Here is a 21,610-nt window from a genome sequence, read left to right as displayed (position 1 = left end):
TCACTGTCGGTGGTTGCCATGGTAACAGCTGTGTGTGTTCGCAGGGACTGTCCGGACGTCAGGATGGACGAGTTGAAGCCGTTCTCAGTTCCTCTGTGGATGGTGGAGAAGATGCAGAGAGCCATGGAGGCTCAGAGAGACGCTGACCTCTGACCCCGCAGATCACATGACCTCTGACCCGCACACACACACACACACACGCTGATCACATGACCTCTGACCCGCACACACACACACGCTGATCACATGACCTCTGACCCACACACACGCTGATCACATGACCTCTGACCGTCTGCAGTAAAAACCTGCCAGATGTAGAAACGACAAGCCAATGAGAGCGCAGAGATTGATCATCTGACCATCGTGGGCCTTCTCGGATTGGCTGCTTCCACTGTGTTTATTTTTACTGCCATTTTTAAACAATGAAATAAAACCGCTTCTGACACACGTGGACCTGTTTACCTTCTGTTCATCAGCTGAACCGGATCAGACCAGTTTCTCTGGTTCATAACATCTGACCAACCAGGTGACAGTCAGTCACATGATCTAAACCTCTAACCTGTAATTCAGGTGTCTGTGACCTGAACCTGAATTCAGACAAAATATTTTGGACGTCTTTCGCTCGTTTCCAGCTCTGTAAGTTTATCCGGAGTAGCTGTGAGACTCGGTCCCGAGAACGTGGTGCGCACGTCACGTGATGTAGACGTCACGTGATGCACACGGGCCCAAACAGACTTTTCCCGTAGACTTGCGTTGTGAAGAAGCGACTGTAAACGGTCACAACTGCTGAACCACTGTTTGATCCATTCGGTCGTTAACGTTGGGAAAGTCTGGACGATTAAACCTTCAGTGCGCTCGCTCTCTGGGCCGCGCGCTGCGGAAGATCCGGGTAGAAGTCGAACTTCGGCTTCGTGCGCCGCCGAGCGAACAGACCCCGCCTCCGACGCTGTAACCAGTTCCCTTTATACGTCAGGTGCTGAGCGCGCACGCCGCCTCATCGTGCTGCCGCACCTGAACACCAGGCACACACGATGGAAACCTGTTCAGATTTTAATTTTGGCAGCTTTTTTTTGGTTCCATTTCTGATGATGTCATCATGACTGTGATGATGTCATCACGTTTCGCTGTGGGCGTGCTAACCAGAAGTGAGTCGACGCTCACACTGATGTTTCTGTCAGCAGGTAAAACAGATCACTTCCTGTTGCATCATGGGTAGAGAGCGTCACCTTGTGTTACAAATTCAAACCTGTTAGGAAAAATCTAATGAGTTCAAACTTTAGTCTCTAATCACAAGTGTGAAGTAGTTTGGCTTGTGGTGTCGCTCTTTACATTCATTCTCTGCTAGACCTGTTACAGCACTATTGATCGATCAGTAAACTCAGCTAATCAATAAACATGGAGGACACGCGAGCAAAGCTGATCAGATAATCAAACGAACTGGCCGTCCTTTAAAAATCATAACAGTAAAAACGACTTCACTCCCTCGAAGCGTGTTTTAAATAATCCCGTCCATCAGTTATTTATTCAGAATCAAACTCTTTATTGATTACGTCCCAAGTCTGGTAATCAGCTGTTTATAAAATGTGTTCAATAAAGAAACAAAGAAGCGTCTGAGGAGCAGAGTGAGGAAGTATTTCAGGTTCTGTGACCGCAGCACACCTGAGCACACCTGAGGACTCGCAGCTGTCTGACACCATCAGAAGAAATGATGTCACACCTGAGCTGCAGGTAAACAGGTGTCCCCCCCGATCATTACATCACACACCAAATCCTGCAGGTTGTGACATCACACACTTTATTTATAAAAATAAACCAAGCAAACAGGAAATGACATCACGAGGAGGGCGGAGCGTCACTCAATCCCTTCCTGTTTGTCCTTGATGGCGACTCTGAAGCGTTCCTCCAGCAGAGAGAGCTCGCTGATGAGGTCAGTGATGGCGTTCGTGAACGCTTCCTGTCAACAAAACACACATCAGGAACACGACATCACTTCCTGTCAAAATAAAACACTGATGGTGTGTGTGTTACCTGCGGACTGTAGTCAGGTGTGGTCTGCACTCTGATGACGATCTTGTGTTCCAGAGGATGAGGAACTTTATAACCAGCGAACAGCACCTGCGGATCCTTCAACAGCTGACTGACGCGCGCACGCACACGCACACACACACACACACACACACACCTGGTTAGAATCTGAAGGTAAAAACAGAAGCTCTTATTGTGAAAACCTGGTTAAACTGACCCTGGATCAGAGACAAACTGAAGTGGTTTCATTTGAGGCACTTCCTGTTGATGCTGCTGTAGAGAACTCAAGTCTACAGTCTGAGCCCTGATTGGTCCAAACAGCCTGCTATACATTAATTATATTTATCAACGAGGAGGTCACGTGACCTGACATCACCTTAAAAACACCATATTTGGAGCAAAGTTAGCTACAGTTAACTAGCATGCAACAGTACTACTAAAAGTAAAAAGGTGTCCAGTTTATTAGGAACACTTTACAACGAAGTCTAACCCACCTGTCCTGTCATAAACTCATAATGTGCTGATTCACCTGAAGGATCGTTTTGTTGATCTGTACTGTTTTAGACTGACAGGTGTTTCTGTTGTTGTGTCCATCACGTTCATATCAATGCGGAAATACCTGTAACTAGGTGTACCTAATAAAGTGGCCACTGAGTGCAGATAGGAGTCCTTTATAAACTGCAGCAGCCAAACGCGAACCACAGAAGAAGAACAGCAGGCGGACACACAGGTGACAGTACCTGCTAATACTGTGTACACAGTGTAAGGACACTGTTGTTTTAATACATCAAAGCAGTCATGACGGTCCGTTAGCTAAAAGGCTAACAGCGGCTGTTCACCAGGCGGACACTTAACACAACCTGTTAGTTAGATTAATACGGTTTAAAAATATAAATATCAGATTCATATTTTATCAGTAGTGTTTTCGGAAAGCATTTTCTACATGAACAAGAAGAGACTTTAGTGATGAAGATTAACTGGTTGTTTTGTTGAACAGCAGCTCACAATATCCCGAACTGCCTGAGTCTGTTAGCATAGTTAGCTTCTGCTAGCGCCCTGTTTGTGAGAGCTGTTAGCCTCCGGACTGTAGCCTGATAGCAGTGTGTGTGTGTGTGTGTCTGTTAGCATGGTTAGCCTCCGGACTGTAGCCTGACAGCAGTGTGTGTGTGTGTGTGTGTGTCTGTTAGCATGGTTAGCCTCCGGACTGTAGCCTGATAGCAGTGTGTGTGTCTGTTAGCATGGTTAGCCTCCGGACTGTAGCCTGACAGCAGTGTGTGTGTGTGTGTGTGTGTCTGTTAGCATAGTTAGCCTCTTACGCGCGGATGATGTTTCCCAGCGTGTGGTCCTCCTTGTTCAGCGTGAACAAACACGCGTTTGGGACTTTAGTATCTTTAGTGATGCTGATCTTTTTCTCTCCTTCAAACAAAAGAAACGACTCGAAAGCGGGAGGCGCGTTCATCTTCTCTGCCTGAGCGCGAGCGCGGAGGACTACTTCTTCTTCTACTACTACTACTCCTCCTCTTCTTCTTCTTTTTTAACGGCGGTTGGCAACCAGCTTAATGGTGCATTACCGCCACCTTCTGTTCTGGAGTGTGGATCAGTCAGTAGACCATTATCTACAATTTCCCAGGGATTTAGGGGGGAAGGAAAGAAACAACAAAACAAAAGAAGACAAAAAAAAACAAAAAAACAACCCTACCTTTAGATCCTATAATACAGCCCACAAAAATGTAACTAGCCCTCCCTGGTGTGTTATTCTTGTAACTGAGTAGAGAATTTCATAAAGTATATCCTGTTTCTTCTTCTACTACTACTTCTTCTTTTTCTTCTTCTTCGAGGTTTTACGGCAGCTGGCATCCGCCATGTTGCATTGCTGCCACCTTCAGGTTTTATTCTCCCTTAGTGCCCATTAATGTTACGGCAGTCAGCCTGGACCCCGTCTCCCTGGACCCCGTCTCCCTGGACCCCGTCTCCGCACTCTGAGAGACTTTGAACGCCGTCCTGGACCCGCTCGGTAGGGTTAGGGTGCAACATTTCTGGTCTTTCTGGTGTAAACGTCCTGCAGGACATGGTCTTCTGCCTCATGGCACCGATCTCAGACCAGTTCTTATTACTTACTCTGTCCGTCTTGTTCCTGTTCTTGAGTGTACATGTCCCCCTTTATCGCGTCCTCCCCCTGCTGCTGGCCTTTCCCCTCTGATTGTGATCATTTCATGTTGATTTCAATATTTTCTTTTCTTCTTCTTTTTGCTACTTTGCTCTCTCGTTTCCCAGGACACCTGAAGGTGCTGAGACCCACCTGAAGGTGCTGAGACTCACCTGAAGGTGCTGAGACCCACCTGAAGGTGCTGAGACCCACCTGAGACCCACCTGAAGGTGCTGAGACCCACCTGAAGGTGCTGAGACCCACCTGAGACCCACCTGAAGGTGCTGAGACCAACCTGAAGGTGCTGAGACTCACCTGAAGGTGCTGAGACCCACCTGAAGGTGATGTGTTTCTCTTTCATAACTATTCCTGAGTTAATAAACAAGACTTCAGTTCAGTTCAGTTTTGTTTATACAGCACCAGTTCATAACAGAAGTTATCTCGTTGCACTTTTCCTACAGAGCAGGTCGAGACCGAACTCTTTATGATATTATTTACAGAGAACAAATCCCACCATGAGCATTTGGCCACAGTGGCAAGGAAATACTTCCTTTAAGAGGCAGAAACCTCGAGCAGAACCAGACTCGGGGTACAGTAGCACAATGCAAATCCCATATAGGATTTTAAAACAATAATAATGTAATGGTAGTGCTAATCATAATAAGACCAGTAACAACAACTGTAGTAGCAGCTGTCGAGCAGGAACACGGGGGCAGCAGGCGGCCCACAACCACAGATCCAGACTCTGCAGGAACACGGGGGCAGCAGGTGGCCCACAACCACAGATCCAGACTCTGCAGGAACACGGGGGCAGCAGGTGGCCCACAACCACAGATCCAGACTCTGCAGGAACACGGGGCAGCAGGCGGCCCACAACCACAGATCCAGACTCTGCAGGAACACGGGGGCAGCAGGTGGCCCACAACCACAGATCCAGACTCTGCAGGAACACGGGGGCAGCAGGCGGCCCACAACCTCAGATCCAGACTCTGCAGCTCTGGAGGCAGAAATACCTGCTGAAAGCGACAGAAGGAGAGAGGAGAGAGAACGAGAAAGCACAGAACTACGGGAGAGAGAAGATGTCGAGTTAGTAACATGCAGTAATGGGATAAAAATGCATACAGATGGAGAGGGAGAGGAGGAGAGAGGAAAGAGGTGCATCATGGGAAGTCTCCCGGCAGTCTAGGCCTATAGCAGCATAACTAAGGGATGGTTCAGGACTCACCTGAGCCTGCCTAACTATAAGCTTTATCACAGAGGAAGGTCTTAAGCCTAAAGAAGGCGCTCCTTGAAGTGTGTTTCGTGTGGGAGTCTGTGACGTCAACATTAAATGTTGGTCGGTTTCGTCGCGTTCCGGAAGTTCCTCCTGCCCAATCACATCGCTGTTCCCTCCTTGCGCGCCCTTCTGATTGGTTAGCAGGAGGTGGTTTGTTTTTGAAAGTCGGGCGCTGATTGGATGTGTGTGTGAGAAGGAGCCGGTTTAAACCGGGGGGCGGGAGAGTGCTCAGTTTGAATCAGAGCGACGGCAGCTCCGCTCGGACCGCTAACACACCGACACACGGTGAGTACCGCAGGTAGATTAATCACCTGGTTATGTTCGTACTGTGTGCACGTGTTGATCTACAGCAGCTGTTAGCTTCGCTTCTCTGTGCTGTAAATAATAAACAGGCTAACAGCGGAGCTAATGTTCAGTTAGCCGGCTGAGCTAACGCTAACAGCGCTGCTATCGTTAGCATGAAGCTAAAACAGAACCGCTGCTGAAGCGGAGCAACAACAAGCTGCTGCTAACTTACCGGATAACTTACCGTCTAACCCCGTTACCACCGGACCGAGCGGCTTACCGGGACCTCCGGTAGCCGACATTCAGCAGCTGCTGGCGAACATACGGCGAGCTGTGGCTGCGCAAGAGTGTAGGGAGTTTATCCGCTGCCTGTCTCTCTGTCTGACCGCCTGTCTGTCTCTCTCTCTGTCTGACCGCCTGTCTGTCTCTCTCTCTGTCTGACCGCCTGTCTGTCTGACCGCCTGTCTGTCTCTCTCTCTCTGTCTGACCGCCTGTCTGTCTGTCTGACCGCCTGTCTGTCTCTCTCTCTGTCTGACCGCCTGTCTGTCTGACCGCCTGTCTGTCTCTCTCTCTCTGTCTGACCGCCTGTCTGTCTCTCTCTCTGTCTGACCGCCTGTCTGTCTGACCGCCTGTCTGTCTCTCTCTCTGTCTGACCGCCTGTCTGTCTCTCTCTCTGTCTGACCGCCTGTCTGTCTGACCGCCTGTCTGTCTCTCTCTCTGTCTGACCGCCTGTCTGTCTGTCTGACCGCCTGTCTGTCTCTCTCTCTGTCTGACCGCCTGTCTGTCTCCTGTCTGACTGTCTGTCTGTCTCTCTGCCTGTCTGTTTGCCTGTCTGTCTGACCGCCTGTCTGTCTCTCTCTCTGTCTGACCGCCTGTCTGTCTGACCGCCTGTCTGTCTCTCTCTCTGTCTGACCGCCTGTCTGTCTGTCTGACCGCCTGTCTGTCTGACCGCCTGTCTCCCTGTCTGTCTCCCTGCCTGTCTGTCTCTCTGTCTGACCGCCTGTCTCCCTGCCTGTCTCTCTGTCTCCCTGCCTGTCTCCCTGCCTGACCGCCTGTCTCCCTGCCTGTCTGTCTCCCTGCCTGTCTGTCTCCCTGCCTGACCGCCTGTCTCCCTGCCTGTCTGTCTCCCTGCCTGTCTGTCTCCCTGCCTGTCTGTTTGACCGTCTGTCTCCCTGCCTGTCTGACCGCCTGTCTCCCTGTCTGTCTGACCGCCTGTCTGTCTCCCTGTCTGTCTCCCTGCCTGTCTGTCTCTCTGTCTGACCGCCTGTCTCCCTGCCTGTCTCCCTGCCTGACTGTCTGTCTCCCTGTCTGTCTCTCTGTCTGCCTCTCTGTCTGTCTCTGCCTGCCTGTCTCCCTGTCTGTCTCCCTGCCTGTCTCCCTGCCTGTCTCCCTGTCTGTCTCCCTGTCTGACCGCCTGTCTGTCTCCCTGTCTGACCGCCTGTCTCCCTGCCTGTCTGACCGCCTGTCTCCCTGCCTGTCTGTCTCCTGCCTGTCTGTTTGACCGCCTGTCTCCCTGCCTGTCTCCCGCCTGTCTCCCTGCCTGTCTGACCGCCTGTCTGTCTCCCTGTCTGTCTCCCTGCCTGTCTCTCTGTCTGACCGCCTGTCTCCCTGCCTGTCTGTCTCCAGCAGTGACGCCCCGTCAGCCCTGATGGCCTCCCAGAACATGGACCCGGCAGCGGCAGCAGCTTCCTCCACAGCCGCCCTGAAGGGCAGCGAGACGGGCGGCAGCGCGGCCAGAGGCTCGGTGTCCAAACGGTGAGAGACGCCACGCGTCCGGTCGGTCCGTCCCGGTCCGGTCGGTCACTGGCGGTCTGTGAACTGTCTCAGCTCCGTGTCTGCTGCCGGTCGCACACCGTTTTACACAGCACTGTGATGACGCGCAGGTTCGATCCCCAGCTTCTCGTGTCCACCTGACCCACCTGACCCGGGTCCACGAGCAGCGCACTGAACCCCGAACGGCTGCTGATGGTCCGACCAGCAGCTCGCCGCCATCAGTGTGTGTGTGTGTGTGTGTGTGTGTGTGTGTGCGCGCGCAGCTGTTTAATATGAAATCAATATCACGCTTATTGTTAACGAACATCTGTAAATTATCTTCCTGAATACTGAGCGTCGTCCAATCAGATCCCTGATCAGTCTGTGTGTTTAACTGGTACAGCGCCTTCAAATTACCTGCGACCGTGGCGTCACATGACAGCTGCTTATTTATTGGCAGGCAACGTGTTGGGCAACATGGGCAACGTGTTGGGCAACATGGGCAACGTGTCCCTCTGTCTCTGAGACTTGAACCGCAGCAGCTCCGAGCTTCACAAACCGTTTTCATTCTCCGCCTTACTGTAGTGTTTCCTCGTGGGAAATGTGTGTGTGTGTGCAGGTGTGTAACACTGTGTGTGCAGGTGTGTAACCCTGTGTGTGTGTGTGTGTAACCCTGTGTGTGTGTGTGTGTGTGTGTGTGTGTGTGTGTGTGTGTGTACAGGTGTGTAACCCTGTGTGTGTGTGTGTGTGTGTGTACAGGTGTGTAACCCTGTGTGCAGGTGTGTAACACTGTGTGTGTGTACAGGTGTGTAACCCTGTGTACAGGTGTATACAGGTGTGTAACCCTGTGTGCAGGTGTATACAGGTGTGTAACCCTGTGTGCAGGTGTGTGCAGGTGTGTAACACTGTGTGCAGGTGTGTAACACTGTGTACAGGTGTATACAGGTGTGTAACCCTGTGTGCAGGTGTGTGCAGGTGTGTAACACTGTGTGCAGGTGTGTAACACTGTGTGTGTGTGTGTGTACAGGTGTGTAACAGTGTGTGCAGGTGTGTAACCCTGTGTGCAGGTGTGTAACACTGTGTGTGTGTGTGTGTGTATGTGTGTGTGTAACCCTCTCTCTCTCTGTGTGTGTGCAGGTGTGTAACACTGTGTGCAGGTGTGTAACCCTGTGTGTGTGTGTGTGTGTGTACAGGTGTGTAACCCTGTGTACAGGTGTATACAGGTGTGTAACCCTGTGTGCAGGTGTGTGCAGGTGTGTAACACTGTGCAGGTGTGTAACACTGTGTGTGTGTGTGTGTACAGGTGTGTAACCCTGTGTGCAGGTGTGTAACCCTGTGTGCAGGTGTGTAACCCTGTGTGTGTGTGTGTGTGTATACAGGTGTGTAACCCTCTCTCTCTCTCTCTGTGTGTGCAGGTGTGTAACCCTGTGTGCAGGTGTGTAACCCTGTGTGTGTGTGTGTGTGTGTGTACAGGTGTGTAACCCTCTCTCTCTGTGTGTGCAGGTTGCAGCAGGAGCTCATGACTCTGATGGTGAGTTTATCTATAGTTTATATACGTGTGTGTGTTTACAGTCTCTCATCACCATGGTAACCAGACGTCGTCACATGCGGCCCTTTTCCACTGCAGGAAGTCGCTGACCGGTAACCCGGTTCTTCAGCGACCCTGTGCGCTCAACGGAAACACAAAGCGACGCGGCGTTGGGCCGGTTAGCGGGAAAGCTAGCTCACTGCTGGAAATGTTCCTTGCTTTTGAAAATCCCAACGGTACCTGAACGTTACCGCGGAGTGTAGTTAAACTGAGCGCGGTGGTCGGCCATGTTTGGTTAACGGCGAGAGAGAGATCGGGAATCAACGACGGCAAGTTTATCAGAACCCGTCCCTGCGTCACGTGACCTCTGTCTGTGGTGATGACGTCATGTGATGACATCACGTGACCTCTGTCTGTGGTGACGACGTCATGTGATGACATCACGTGACCTCTGTCTGTGGTGACGACGTCATGTGATGACATCACGTGACCTCTGTCTGTGTTGATGATGCAGATGTCAGGTGACAAGGGGATCTCAGCGTTTCCAGAATCAGATAATCTCTTCAAATGGATCGGGACCATCGATGGACCTCAAGGGACAGTACGTACACACACACACACACACACACACACACACTCTCTCTCTCACACACACACACACACACACACACTCTCACACACACACACACCTGTCTGTCTCTCTCACCTGTCTCTCTCTCTCTCTGTCTCTCACCTGTCTGTCTCTCCTGTCTCTCTCTCTCTCCTGTCTCTCTCTCTCTCTGTCTCTCACCTGTCTGTCTCTCCTGTCTCTCTCTCTCTCCTGTCTCTCTCTCTCTCCTGTCTCTCTCTCACCTGTCTGTCTCTCTCTCTCTCACCTGTCTGTCTCTCTCTCTCTCACCTGTCTGTCTCTCACCTGTCTCTCTCTCTCCTGTCTGTCTCTCTCTCTCTCTCTCTCTCTCTGTGTCTCTCTCTCACCTGTCTGTCTCACCTGTCTCTCTCTCACCTGTCTCTCTCACCTGTCTGTCTCTCAGGTGTACGACGGCCTCAGGTACAGGTTGTCTCTGGAGTTCCCGGCTGGTTATCCGTACCAGGCTCCTCGTGTGAAGTTCGTCACCTCGTGTTTTCATCCCAACGTGGACGAACAAGGTTTCATCTGTCTGGACATCCTGAAGGACAAGTGGTCGGCGCTGTACGACGTCCGCTCCATCCTCCTGTCCGTCCAGAGCTTGCTGGGAGGTAACCAGTGTGACCAGTTCAGACCGCTGCTGTCGTGGCGTACACGCGACGTCTTCGCTCCGATGTGAACGCGCGGCGGGGGAAGTTAAAGCTCCCTGCTCGCCACGACTCGTTTTCCTTCCTGTTTGTTGTTTACCTGCGGACACTCTTCTTCTTCTTCTCTGCCTTAGTTGGCGCGTTGCTGTCCGTCCGTGTTGTCACCTGGACAGCGCCTCACCTCGCTGACCTGATCGATCAGGACGATCGATCGGGTCAGCGAGGTGATGCGCTTATCAGCTTATTGCAGATTCGTCAGTGTATCTGTCAGCTGATCAGTAAATATCAAACATCTGTTTGAGCTCATTTTCGGTGGGCAAACCGTGGCCCGGGGGCCAAAACCGGCCCGACAACATGATTTGACCCCCGAATCAAAGTTCTCTTAAATGTGTTCGATATGTATTTAATATTCTGCAGCTGACATATCCGCATGGTCACATGACTGTTAGCTACTGATGCTAACAGTTAGCATCGCCAGCTAACGGGAAAAAGATTTTGGCTATAAAAGGCAGCTCAGACCAGTAACGGACCAGCAGCTGACCAGTAACGGACCAGCAGCTGACCAGTAACGGACCAGCAGCTGACCAGTAACGGACCAGCAGCTGACCAGTAACGGACCAGCAGCTGACCAGTAACGGACCAGCAGCTGACCGGTAACAGACCGGTAACAGACCAGTAACAGACCACCAGCTGACCGGTAACAGACCAGCAGCGGACCAGTAACAGACCGGTAACAGACCACCAGCTGACCGGTAACAGACCACCAGCTGACCAGTAACGGACCGGTAACGGACCAGTAACAGACCACCAGCAGACCAGTAACAGACCAGCAGCTGACCCGTAACGGACCGGTAACAGACCACCAGCTGACCAGTAACGGACCGGTAACAGACCAGCAGCTGACCAGTAACGGACCGGTAACAGACCAGCAGCTGACCAGTAACGGACCGGTAACAGACCAGCAGCTGACCAGTAACAGACCGGTAACAGACCAGCAGCTGACCAGTAACGGACCGGTAACAGACCAGCAGCTGACCAGTAACGGACCGGTAACAGACCAGCAGCTGACCAGTAACAGACCGTAACAGACCAGCAGCTGACCAGTAACGGACCGGTAACAGACCAGCAGCTGACCCGTAACGGACCGGTAACAGACCAGCAGCTGACCAGTAACAGACCAGTAACGGACCGGTAACAGACCACCAGCAGACCAGTAACAGACCAGCAGCTGACCCGTAACGGACCGGTAACAGACCACCAGCTGACCAGTAACGGACCGGTAACAGACCACCAGCTGACCAGTAACGGACCGGTAACAGACCAGCAGCAGACCAGTAACGGACCGGTAACAGACCAGTAAGACTTCTGCTCCCGAACTGAAGTTGAAGTAACGTGTGTTTCTCGCTCGCGGGTTTGAATGCACGTCTCGTTAACAGCAGAATCGAAGTTCGAGCTGACCTCAGCCCGTTTCGGCGTGTGTTTAAATGAAGCGGCGCCTGCTGAGGTCATGACCTCGTCACGTGATCGATCTCCTCGTGCGAGTCGTTCTTAGAGGCCTGACGATGCAGAACTGTTATTAGACTTATTGCTTGTTTGAAGTCCTCCGGGCCTCCGGCTTCAGCAGCTGGTGGCAGTCGTCGCTGAGAACAGCCGGCTGGCGCCGCGGCGGCGTTTGGGCTTTAATGCTGATCCCGTCTGTACTGTTGTCTGTTTCCTCCCAGAACCGAACAACGAGAGTCCTCTGAACACGGCGGCCGCGGAGCTCTGGGACGATCAGGAAGGTGCGTTCACTGACCTCGTGTAGCTGACTCAGCTTGCTTTAGTGAGAGGGCTGGACCCGCCTCAGGTGCAAAACGACCTCGGCGGGAAACGGCGGCCTGCCGGGTTTAGTTCTGTGAGGTGACGTGTGGACGCGCACCAGTAACTGATGTTCATATTTAATCAACATTTAGGCAAATGTCTTCCTGCTCGAGCTGCAACTGAACCTAAAGTCTGTTCACTGTGCAACAGGCCTGGGGTCAGGGGTCGGACAGCAGCAGGGGCTGATGGGAGCTGTAGTTCTAACAGCTGTTTGTCTCTTTCAGGCTTTAAAGCTCATCTACACTCGACCTTCCAGAAGTGAAGCTGCTCCACGTTTCCTCCTTCTTCTGTTTGTCTTCTGTGTTTGTACAATATTTTTATGTTTGTTCACCTCGCTGTATCAATAAAGTTCTTAACTCGACACGCGGACGCTGACTGACTCTTTATTGGACCTTTAATCATGCCGAGGAGAAAACTCTTCTTTATATTTAAAATTAAGTCATTACATTTCCACTCACCTAAACTAGAAAGAGCACAGACATAAGAACGCTGTCTGGTGATTATGCTAAACTCAACCAGGGCGTTAGCCACGTTAGCCGCTGTGCTAACCAGGAAGGTGAGGAACAAGTATTCAGATCATGTTTGTAGTCTTTGTAGTACACCAGTATGCTAACAGCATGCTAACATTAGCCTAGAGCTGAGTCAGCAGGAGGATTGAGATTAAATATAAAATATATAAAGTCACTGAAATGAAGCAGCTGTTTCCAACGTGGATCAGAACTCCATCCGCCGATGAAGACCATGTAATACAGTCGAAAGTTCCAGAACAAGTGAGTACGTGGAAGTTTAGTAGAGATTGTTTAGTCAAATAAACTACTTTCCATCATGTGTTTAGTTAAAACAACCATTCGTGTTTTTAAATCGGACCGGCTGCTGTTGCAGTGTCTTCCCATGATGCACTGCTTCACCAGCTGGCCTGCCGCTACAGAGCCGAGTCACGTGTTTATCACGTCACGTGACTGAAAGCTAAAGTACTGAAGTGTCATTAATGTGCACGCAGTGTTTTTACACACAAGTTTGAACCACATGAGGAAGAATTCAGACTGTCGGGGAAAATATTTTATTAATTTATATATATATATATATATATATATATATATATTTATATATATATTTATATATATATTTACATATATATATTTATATATATATATATTATATATATATATATATATAATCATTTTTACTGATGTAATGTTAAAATTCAGTCGTAGTTTAAAAGAAGGAATATATCAATAGTCGGACTTTTTCTTGGCCATATTATAAAATCAGTTTTGTTGAAGTTTATTTGTGTAACATTTGTTATTCAAACAGACGTGAGCATGTTGTCAGGTGTGTCACAGCGGTGCGATCGAGGTGATGTCAGCGGTCTGAGCCGCGACTCTACCCGACGCAGCCCAGTCCGCAGCACGGCGGCTGGCAGCGGGCGGCCGTCTTGTTGTTGTTGGAGACGACCTCGACCTCCATCAGGTCCTCCAGGCTGTCGTCCGGCTCATCCAGTTCACCTGTGGCTTCGGCCCACGCTGGCTGGGTCGCCTCCACCGACCAGAACGCAACGGGAACCTTCAGAACACCAACAAGGTTAAACACAACAAGGCACTAAGACCAGGTACAAGACCCGGTTCCAGCTGCAGACCCGTGTCTGGTCTAGTCACGATCCATCTGTTCTAAACAAGAGCTCCCTCTCCGGTTCTGTCTCACCCTCAGCTGCATCTCACTCAGCATGGCCTCCACTTCTGCAATGTGATTGGTCAGATCCGGGCGCCCCCCCTCCTCCAAGGTGAGCCATGGCGCCTGGACTGAAGCCACTCGAGCTGCCACACCCACCACGCCATCAGTACATCCTGGAGAGAGGAGAGGCAGACTTGTAAGAGCTCTGAGGTTCGTAAAACACATTAGATTGTCAAGATAATCCGACTGGACTGCACTGATCCTATATCCTTGTTTTCAGGGATCCCTGAGGAGTTTCAGTGGTTCTAAAGGAGGCTGTAGGGGTCTTTGAGGATGTTACAAGGATCCTAGAGGAAGTTAAGTTCCAGGTGTCCTTGGATCCCAGAGGAGGTTCAGTCTTTCTTAGGTTTGGTGATTTCTGCCTGATGAGATGTTTCTACCTGCTGCTGTGACAGATACGGGGAGAGAGAAACAGGAAGAGGCGGGGCGAGCAGGTGTAGGTGTGTGCGTGTGAAGGGAAAAGCAAGCTGCTCTTCCTTCCAGAGAAGCATCTCCTGTTCGCGACCTCTCCGACACCCCGAGAACTCGGTGGTGTCCCCGGCTCGGGCTGGAACAGGAACCTGGGCGCGACGCTGCTTCGCTGCCAACATGGCTGCGACAACCCGGTCCTGCAGATTCACCCTCCACAACATCAGGAGGATACGTCCGTCCCTCTCCCAAGAGGCGGCGCAGGTTCTGGTCCAGGCTCTCGTCGTCTCGCAGGCAGACTACTGGAACTCGCCCTCGCCCTCCGACCTCTGCAGCTCATCCAGAATGTTCTCCCACACTACAGGGCTCAACAATAAGGATTGCCCGATTGCCCGTGGCAGGTAAATCTAGCAACTAAAAAGAATTAAACACATGTATTTCTCCAGAGCTACCGATGGACGTAGCGCAGCAGCAGCAGAGGGAGGAGGACCGGAGGAAGCACCGATACTGACGGATGTTCAGAACGAATGAAGAACCGACTTCAGGAATACGATTTATTTTACATTTGTTTCCAGTGAGATATCATTGAGTTTATATGGTGACTTTGCTGCTGTAAACACTGCAGCTGCTCTAGAAACAACATTTAGTCATATTTAAAATGTTCACTTCTAATCCTGACTTTATTCTTTTTGAAATATGTTTTTTAAAAAGCATTTTGCTTTTGGCTGATCTGGAGGCAGGTGATGTATATGGAGGCTTTCGTCACCAACCAACACCCCCCATTTGAAAAGTCTGATTGGTTGTAGGTCACTGCGCCCGCTGCCAGCGCCGCCCAGGGCACTTCAGCCAAAACTTTGTTGGTTTTAAGGCAGGTCCAGTGCAGCCCGGCACTCTGGCAGCAATTCAGTGGGCAGGAAGGAAAGAAAGGAGGTGAGGTAACAAGGTGAGGTATCAAGGTGAGGAAACAAGGTGAGGTATCAAGGTGAGGAAACAAGGTGAGGTATCAAGGTGAGGAAACAAGGTGAGGTATCAAGGTGAGGAAACAAGGTGAGGAAACAAGGTGAGGTATCAAGGTGAGGAAACAAGGTGAGGAAACAAGGTGAGGAAACAAGGTGAGGAAACAAGGTGAGGTAACAAGGTGAGGTATCAAGGTGAGGAAACAAGGTGAGGAAACAAGGTGAGGAAACAAGGTGAGGTAACAAGGTGAGGAAACAAGGTGAGGAAACAAGGTGAGGAAACAAGGTGAGTTATCAAGGTGAGGAAACAAGGTGAGGAAACAAGGTGAGGTATCAAGGTGAGGAAACAAGGTGAGGAAACAAGGTGAGGTATCAAGGTGAGGAAACAAGGTGAGGAAACAAGGTGAGGAAACAAGGTGAGGTAACAAGGTGAGGAAACAAGGTGAGGAAACAAGGTGAGGAAACAAGGTGAGTTATCAAGGTGAGGAAACAAGGTGAGGAAACAAGGTGAGGAAACAAGGTGAGGTATCAAGGTGAGGTAACAAGGTGAGGAAACAAGGTGAGGAAACAAGGTGAGTTATCAAGGTGAGGAAACAAGGTGAGGAAACAAGGTGAGGAAACAAGGTGAGGTATCAAGGTGAGGAAACAAGGTGAGGTATCAAGGTGAGGAAACAAGGTGAGGTATCAAGGTGAGGAAACAAGGTGAGGAAACAAGGTGAGGTATCAAGGTGAGGAAACAAGGTGAGGAAACAAGGTGAGGAAACAAGGTGAGGTAACAAGGTGAGGTATCAAGGTGAGGAAACAAGGTGAGGAAACAAGGTGAGGAAACAAGGTGAGGTAACAAGGTGAGGAAACAAGGTGAGGAAACAAGGTGAGGAAACAAGGTGAGTTATCAAGGTGAGGAAACAAGGTGAGGAAACAAGGTGAGGTATCAAGGTGAGGAAACAAGGTGAGGAAACAAGGTGAGGTATCAAGGTGAGGAAACAAGGTGAGGAAACAAGGTGAGGAAACAAGGTGAGGAAACAAGGTGAGTTATCAAGGTGAGGAAACAAGGTGAGGAAACAAGGTGAGGAAACAAGGTGAGGTATCAAGGTGAGGTAACAAGGTGAAGAAACAAGGTGAGGAAACAAGGTGAGGAAACAAGGTGAGGTAACAAGGTGAGGAAACAAGGTGAGGAAACAAGGTGAGTTATCAAGGTGAGGAAACAAGGTGAGGAAACAAGGTGAGGAAACAAGGTGAGGTATCAAGGTGAGGAAAAACAGTGGGAAAGGTAGGAAGCTAAGGTGCCACATAGCTCAGCCAATCACAGAGCTTCCACAGACAGGAAGCTGAAGCCATCAGCTGACCTGTGTTGACCAGCGAGCGTCTATCGTAGCGCTGGGTCAGAGGGAACCGTCCAATCAGGTCGCAGGCCTTACTGAGGTCAGACAGGAAGTTCTCTAACACCGACAGGAAGAGAACCCACAGACGCTCTGACACCTGTCTGTCCTCCACACCTGAGGGGGCAGAGTCACAGTCTGACAGCAGACGCACCAGACGCCGGGACAGACCTGCAGACAGACAGGTGAGACGCAGACAGACAGGTGAGAGACACACACACAGACAGACAGGTGAGAGACACAGGTGCAGGTCTTCATACCGCTGCAGATTCGGTGTGCGAGCGCTCTCGTCTCGTCCATCTCGTCTCGCAGGAAGCTGCAGTCCGCCGAGCTGCCGAGCGACGCTGCCAGCTGCTGGAAACAGGAAGTGACCCGACTGAGAGCCTCCTGAGCGCGCTCACACTCGCCCTGCTGCCGCCGCCTCGCCGCCAGCTCATCCACCGAACGACGCCACCGACTCATGATGTCATCGCCCACCTGCCGGGGAGGAGGGACAGGTCTGTGGATCTGTTGTCGTTTAACAGTTTATATCACTTACTCTTAGCTAGTGATGGGTTGATAAAATACCTGGACTCATGAATCTCTTATCGAATCTTTGATTCCTGATCTCTCAGATCGTCTGTAAAGAAAATAAACTGCTGACGAAAACAAACACAAGCTATTAACTGGCTGACTGAACATGGCCGCCCTCCGAAGATGGCGGCCCAGCGGCTACCTAGAGGAGACAGAGACGCAACTTGAGAAACAGGCTACCTGGTTCATTAAACACATAACATTAGGGAAGTAGGTTGATCCACAGGTATGCAGTCGTCGTTCTTTAAATTATTATATAACCTAACTTTTGATTACATGTATCATGACTTTCCAATGTTTAACTGTTTTTTTTATATTTATACTACTTCCCTAATGTTATGTTTTTATGTGCAAGGTGCAATCAATCAATTCATTATTAATATTATAAGAATTAGCAAAGATAATCATAAATAACTTGAATTAATGAAGTCCTCGGGGGCAACACTCTTCTTAAAGAAGTGAAATGAATTAATTGACTGAGTCTCATAAAATACACTAAACTATCAATTTGGAACTCAGATTAATAATTTAATTAATAACTATAACCAAAATGATCATTGATCATCAGTCAGTGGAAGGATTTGGAGTTCAGCAAAGCGAAGGCTGGCGAATTACCGACTCTGCAACATTAAAGAAACCGGCATAATTATACACAAGCGTTTATTTAAAAAGATAAACAAAGCAAAAACACACAATATGAAGTCTAACTCTTCAGAACAGTGTGTGTGTGTGTGTGTGTGCGCGTGCGTGCGTGTGTGCGCGTGTGCGTGTGTGTGCGTGTGTGTGTGTGTGCGTCCAAGATGGCTGCTTGGCTCTAAGATGGCATCAAGCAAAGGAATGTGTGTGTTTCTTTGTGCCGTATGTCTCGCGTGTGCGAACCCTCGTGGTCAGAAACAAAGGAACACGTGAAGCGGGAGCTTTAAAGTTCCTCTCCGCCGCTGGCCCTCGCGTGTCATTTCTATCTTAAACGAACAGTTTTTAAATGAAGGTACAAACTCAGAGGTTCGTTCCACATTTGGGGTTATTAATGGATAAATGAGTGGATTATATGCACGCGTTAAGTAGAAATCACTTAGAATTGGCCAAAAAGCATAAAAGAAATTTAATTTATACCTTAAAAGGGAATTAATGAATCAATGCTGGAAGAGGATTTCTACAATCTGGCAACCCAAAAGTTGTTCTTATTTATGGCTCATTACTAATCTATAAAGCATCAGTAAATGATTTATTATCTATTAATAAAACATTAGTAACAGTTTATAAACTCTTTACTTATTCATTAGACGTATTAAACAGCTGTATCATTGTTAAATATTACATATTAAAGGAAGTTGACAGCACTGAAAAGCACGAAAAGCTTTAACTCCATATTTCTTTCTGTGATAGAAGCAATGTATTAATATATTGTATATTATATAATTATAAATTAAAGATCTGAGAAAAGGCAGTGATGGAGACAGAGTTCAGGTTTGGGCCGATTTCAGGGATTAACTGTTGTGATAAAAAAACTAAAGTACAAACATTTCTGACGTTATAAATATGTTTAAAGTCCGTGTGTTGTCCTACCTGCTGCCGATCACGACTGCGTCCACCTTCTTCTTCTGTAGTGGAGGACTGTGCGGCGTCAGGCAGGTTTCTATAAACACTCTTCTTCTCCTCTCGGGGGACCGTCAGTGTTTTTAATTAACGCCTGGAGGCCAGCTGAGGCCTGAATCCTCTCAGCTCCCAGGAGACTCTTTATTTTACCCTCAGCTCTGCCTCGCAGGCACACCGCTCTCTCGGGGATTCACCTGTCCAGGTAGATTGTGTCATGTCAGTTATTTATAGACAGAGGAACCCAGGTCAGGTAGTCCCCTGTTGTTCTAGTCTTTTCCATCCAGGAAAACAATCATCACTGTTGTCACATTAAACAGGTTTGTTAGCATCGACCGTTGCTAACTTGCTTGATTCTTGTAGATGGAAAATCGTTGAATCTGTTAAGCCCCAGAACGGATCCTGTGCTGGTCCTCAGCTGCAGATAGTTCCTGTTAGATTATATTGATCTTTAAGCTCTTGTAATGAATTTAATATTGTGTTGTTGTTATAAAGATTGTTAATCACATGCACTCTATAGAACAGCTGGTTCCCTATACAAACTTATTCCATACGGAGGAACAGCTTTGTTTACACTGAGACATTCCTAACATTTGAAGCACTCTTGCCCAAACCCACTGAGTGTTGCAGTGTAGTTTCTTTCCTTGTCTGCCTGTCTTGCTTTCCTTTTTTGAGACAAGATTGCAAGCGACCTTTCTATCCTTGTCCATCCGAAGCCGGAGTCATAACTAGCCCAGTGTCTCTAATGTCACCAACGTATATAAAAGTATTCATTCTCTGAAAATAGGCTTAGATGTATTTTAAACATTTGATTCTGTTGAGTAGAAGTAAGAAAACATTCAGACTTTATCTTTGTTTGAACAAAACCACTTATGAGGCATCAGTCAAGACGAGTCACGAGTGAGTGAGCGAGCGGCTGAAAGTGGCGGTGAATTGGAGCAGCGGAAAAGGTCAGCAGTAAATGTACAGTGTAGGTTACACTGTGGAAGTTAATACGTGTTAATAAAAGTCTCGTCTTGTTTCCCAACTGCTGGAAAAGTGAGCGTTAGCCCCAAAGTAAGACTCGACTTCGGCCCTGGAGGAAACAAACCCTCCCCGGTGCTGCGTCTGGAACCTGTGCAGGAAAAGCTAACAAACGTCTGTCTGTTTCTGTTAAATGTACATTTTCAATTACAATCACACAATTTATTTTGATTTTTTTTTTTTTTTTATTGGGGGGGACAACTTCCTGTTTTTCAGAAGTTGGAGGGGGCTGCCCTCCCCACCCCTGGGATCTGCCCCCAAGGGCGATTCTCAGTCAGACTCAGTGGGGTCGTGCTGTTTTGCAGATCAGAACATATTCCTAGATACCTCATCCCTAAACTAAAATGATGTAATTGATGGGGGACAACCTCTCGATAACTTAAGATTGATAAATAAGAATTTTTTTCAATTGTTTTCATAATAAAAGGGACAGATGTGACAGGATCTTTAACCAGCAATAAAATATCTGCAACATGCTAACTCTCTTTTAACCTGGCACCATTTATCCTACACAGTTCACACATCCGATCTGACCTTTAACAGCCACACTTTTCAAACATGGCCTAGCCGCCATTTTGAATTTCCTTTTTTTGTTCAACCATGCGGCCGCTGCTCAGCCGCCATTTTGAATTAGATTTCTTCAGTTTGACCCCGTTTTGGACTCAAGCAGGCATTTTGGGTCACACACACACTTTACCTTTTGTTCTTTAGCTTAGTGCATTTAGAGATTTAGAGTTAGACTTCATATTGTGTGTTTTGCTTTTATTATCTTTTAATAAATGCTTGTGTATAATTATGCTGGTTTCTTTAATGTTTCACAAGAAATAAGTAATTTGCCGACCTCTTCTATGTTGAAATCCTTCAGCTATCGGCGGTAATTCTGGTAATAGTTATTAATTTACTTATTAACTTCTTTGAGAAGAGTGGTGCCCCGAAGACTTTATTCAGTAAAGTTATTGTTTATGATTATCTTTGATAATTTTGTTAGCCAAATTTAATTGATTGCACCTACAGTTTGGTGCCCCTTTAACCATTGTGAATCCCAACACTAGTGAGAAAAGCCTGGCTCTTCTTTATTAGGGGCATAAATATTACATAAATTAAAGTTTACCTCATTGATTTTAGCTTCCACGCATATCTTCATCCAATGCTGCTTTATCATGACAAAATACAACTTTTTATGTACCAACATCGCCATCCCATGTTTTTACCGGAGAATGAGCTGCTGACCCACCCAGTCGGTAGCCTCCAAGTCAACCAGATGGGTTTCCTGTATAAAAGCTTGTTGGGATTTAAGGTGAGACAGGAACTTCTTTCTCTTTAAGGGATTTTGTGACGCATCAATGTTCCAGGACACCAGTCTTAAGTATTTAGCCATGTCCTAATTATTGACATGTGATCGAGTTCCAAAACTTGTCTAATAGAAATAAATAGAAAATAATACACATTATGGTGCTGTCTGACTGCCAAACCAAATACTAAACAAATACCAAACAAAAAACTCCTACTTACAATTCAAACACAATCCCGTCGTGTTTCTTCTCCAAAAACTTGACACATAAAAATAAAGAAAGATTTGTGTGTTTAGACATCATTAGGTTATCATGACTAAACCAACGAGAATATGAAATACGGAGTCGGAAAATAATTAATCTCAAGCATATTTCTAGCCGTGTCACCAGAGCACGTTAGGCGGCTCTCTCCGTCTTTGCGTCACATGCTTCCGGTTCTTTAGCTTTTAGCATTTTGTTTATTTATTTATAATTTTCCTCTTTATTAGACTTGTTTAATTTTAGTTACTGG

At 48.2% G+C, this 21,610-nt stretch overlaps 5 protein-coding genes across 14 annotated transcripts in view; 2 read left to right on the top strand and 3 right to left on the bottom strand.

The window, feature by feature from the left end:
- The window catches only part of LOC122886380 (deoxynucleotidyltransferase terminal-interacting protein 1), a 16,941-nt gene extending 16,494 nt beyond the window's left edge, over positions 1-447 (top strand). The window contains exon 13 of the mRNA XM_044218487.1: positions 45-447. Coding sequence (XP_044074422.1) covers positions 45-153 — 109 coding nt within the window. The 3' untranslated portion in view covers positions 154-447. The remainder of the gene's footprint in view (positions 1-44) is intronic.
- A 1,331-nt stretch (positions 448-1,778) lies between these two features.
- polr2j (RNA polymerase II subunit J) lies at positions 1,779-3,548 on the bottom strand. 2 transcript variants are annotated; one of them, XM_044218677.1, is made up of 4 exons: positions 2,555-3,317; positions 2,243-2,347; positions 2,029-2,137; positions 1,779-1,954 (listed from the first exon to the last, which is right to left on the bottom strand). In XM_044218677.1, exons 1-4 carry the CDS (start codon positions 2,626-2,628, stop codon positions 1,853-1,855), a joined length of 390 nt encoding a protein of 129 aa, XP_044074612.1. In that variant the 5' UTR covers positions 2,629-3,317; the 3' UTR covers positions 1,779-1,852. The 2 variants fall into 2 exon arrangements, with proteins under 2 accessions (XP_044074612.1, XP_044074621.1); XM_044218686.1 differs by lacking the exons at positions 2,243-2,347; positions 2,555-3,317 and adding an exon at positions 3,342-3,548.
- Positions 3,549-5,577: 2,029 nt separating this feature from the next.
- On the top strand, positions 5,578-12,505 carry ube2c (ubiquitin-conjugating enzyme E2C). 8 transcript variants are annotated; one of them, XR_006375414.1, is made up of 7 exons: positions 5,578-5,732; positions 7,359-7,487; positions 8,988-9,015; positions 9,527-9,613; positions 10,044-10,248; positions 12,006-12,183; positions 12,369-12,505. XR_006375414.1 is itself a non-coding variant. In XM_044173249.1 (7 exons), exons 2-7 carry the CDS (start codon positions 7,381-7,383, stop codon positions 12,404-12,406), a joined length of 525 nt encoding a protein of 174 aa, XP_044029184.1. In that variant the 5' UTR covers positions 5,578-5,732; positions 7,359-7,380; the 3' UTR covers positions 12,407-12,505. The 8 variants fall into 8 exon arrangements, 7 of the variants coding, with proteins under 7 accessions (XP_044029184.1, XP_044029241.1, XP_044029193.1 ...); XM_044173249.1 differs by having other exon boundaries at positions 12,006-12,065; XM_044173258.1 differs by having other exon boundaries at positions 5,610-5,732; positions 7,362-7,487; positions 12,006-12,065.
- LOC122865172 lies at positions 10,255-11,999 on the bottom strand. Its single transcript, XM_044173235.1, has 2 exons — positions 11,639-11,999; positions 10,255-11,605 (listed from the first exon to the last, which is right to left on the bottom strand). The coding sequence occupies exons 1-2, from the start codon at positions 11,791-11,793 to the stop codon at positions 10,798-10,800; spliced, it is 963 nt and encodes a 320-aa protein (XP_044029170.1). The 5' UTR covers positions 11,794-11,999; the 3' UTR covers positions 10,255-10,797.
- Positions 12,506-13,412: 907 nt separating the features above from the next.
- On the bottom strand, positions 13,413-18,888 carry zgc:109913 (regulator of G-protein signaling 9-binding protein). Of its 2 annotated transcripts, none has more exons than XM_044172335.1 (5): positions 18,758-18,888; positions 16,879-17,095; positions 16,586-16,789; positions 13,846-13,988; positions 13,413-13,707 (listed from the first exon to the last, which is right to left on the bottom strand). In XM_044172335.1, the coding sequence occupies exons 2-5, from the start codon at positions 17,078-17,080 to the stop codon at positions 13,528-13,530; spliced, it is 729 nt and encodes a 242-aa protein (XP_044028270.1). In that variant the 5' UTR covers positions 17,081-17,095; positions 18,758-18,888; the 3' UTR covers positions 13,413-13,527. The 2 variants fall into 2 exon arrangements, with proteins under 2 accessions (XP_044028270.1, XP_044028262.1); XM_044172327.1 differs by lacking the exon at positions 18,758-18,888 and adding an exon at positions 17,186-17,507.
- Positions 18,889-21,610: the final 2,722 nt, after the last annotated feature.

This window comes from Siniperca chuatsi, linkage group LG2 (genome assembly GCF_020085105.1).
Source record: "Siniperca chuatsi isolate FFG_IHB_CAS linkage group LG2, ASM2008510v1, whole genome shotgun sequence".
In the NCBI taxonomy this organism is placed as follows: Eukaryota; Metazoa; Chordata; class Actinopteri; order Centrarchiformes; family Sinipercidae; genus Siniperca; species Siniperca chuatsi.
This window is presented reverse-complemented; position numbering and strand designations above follow the sequence as displayed.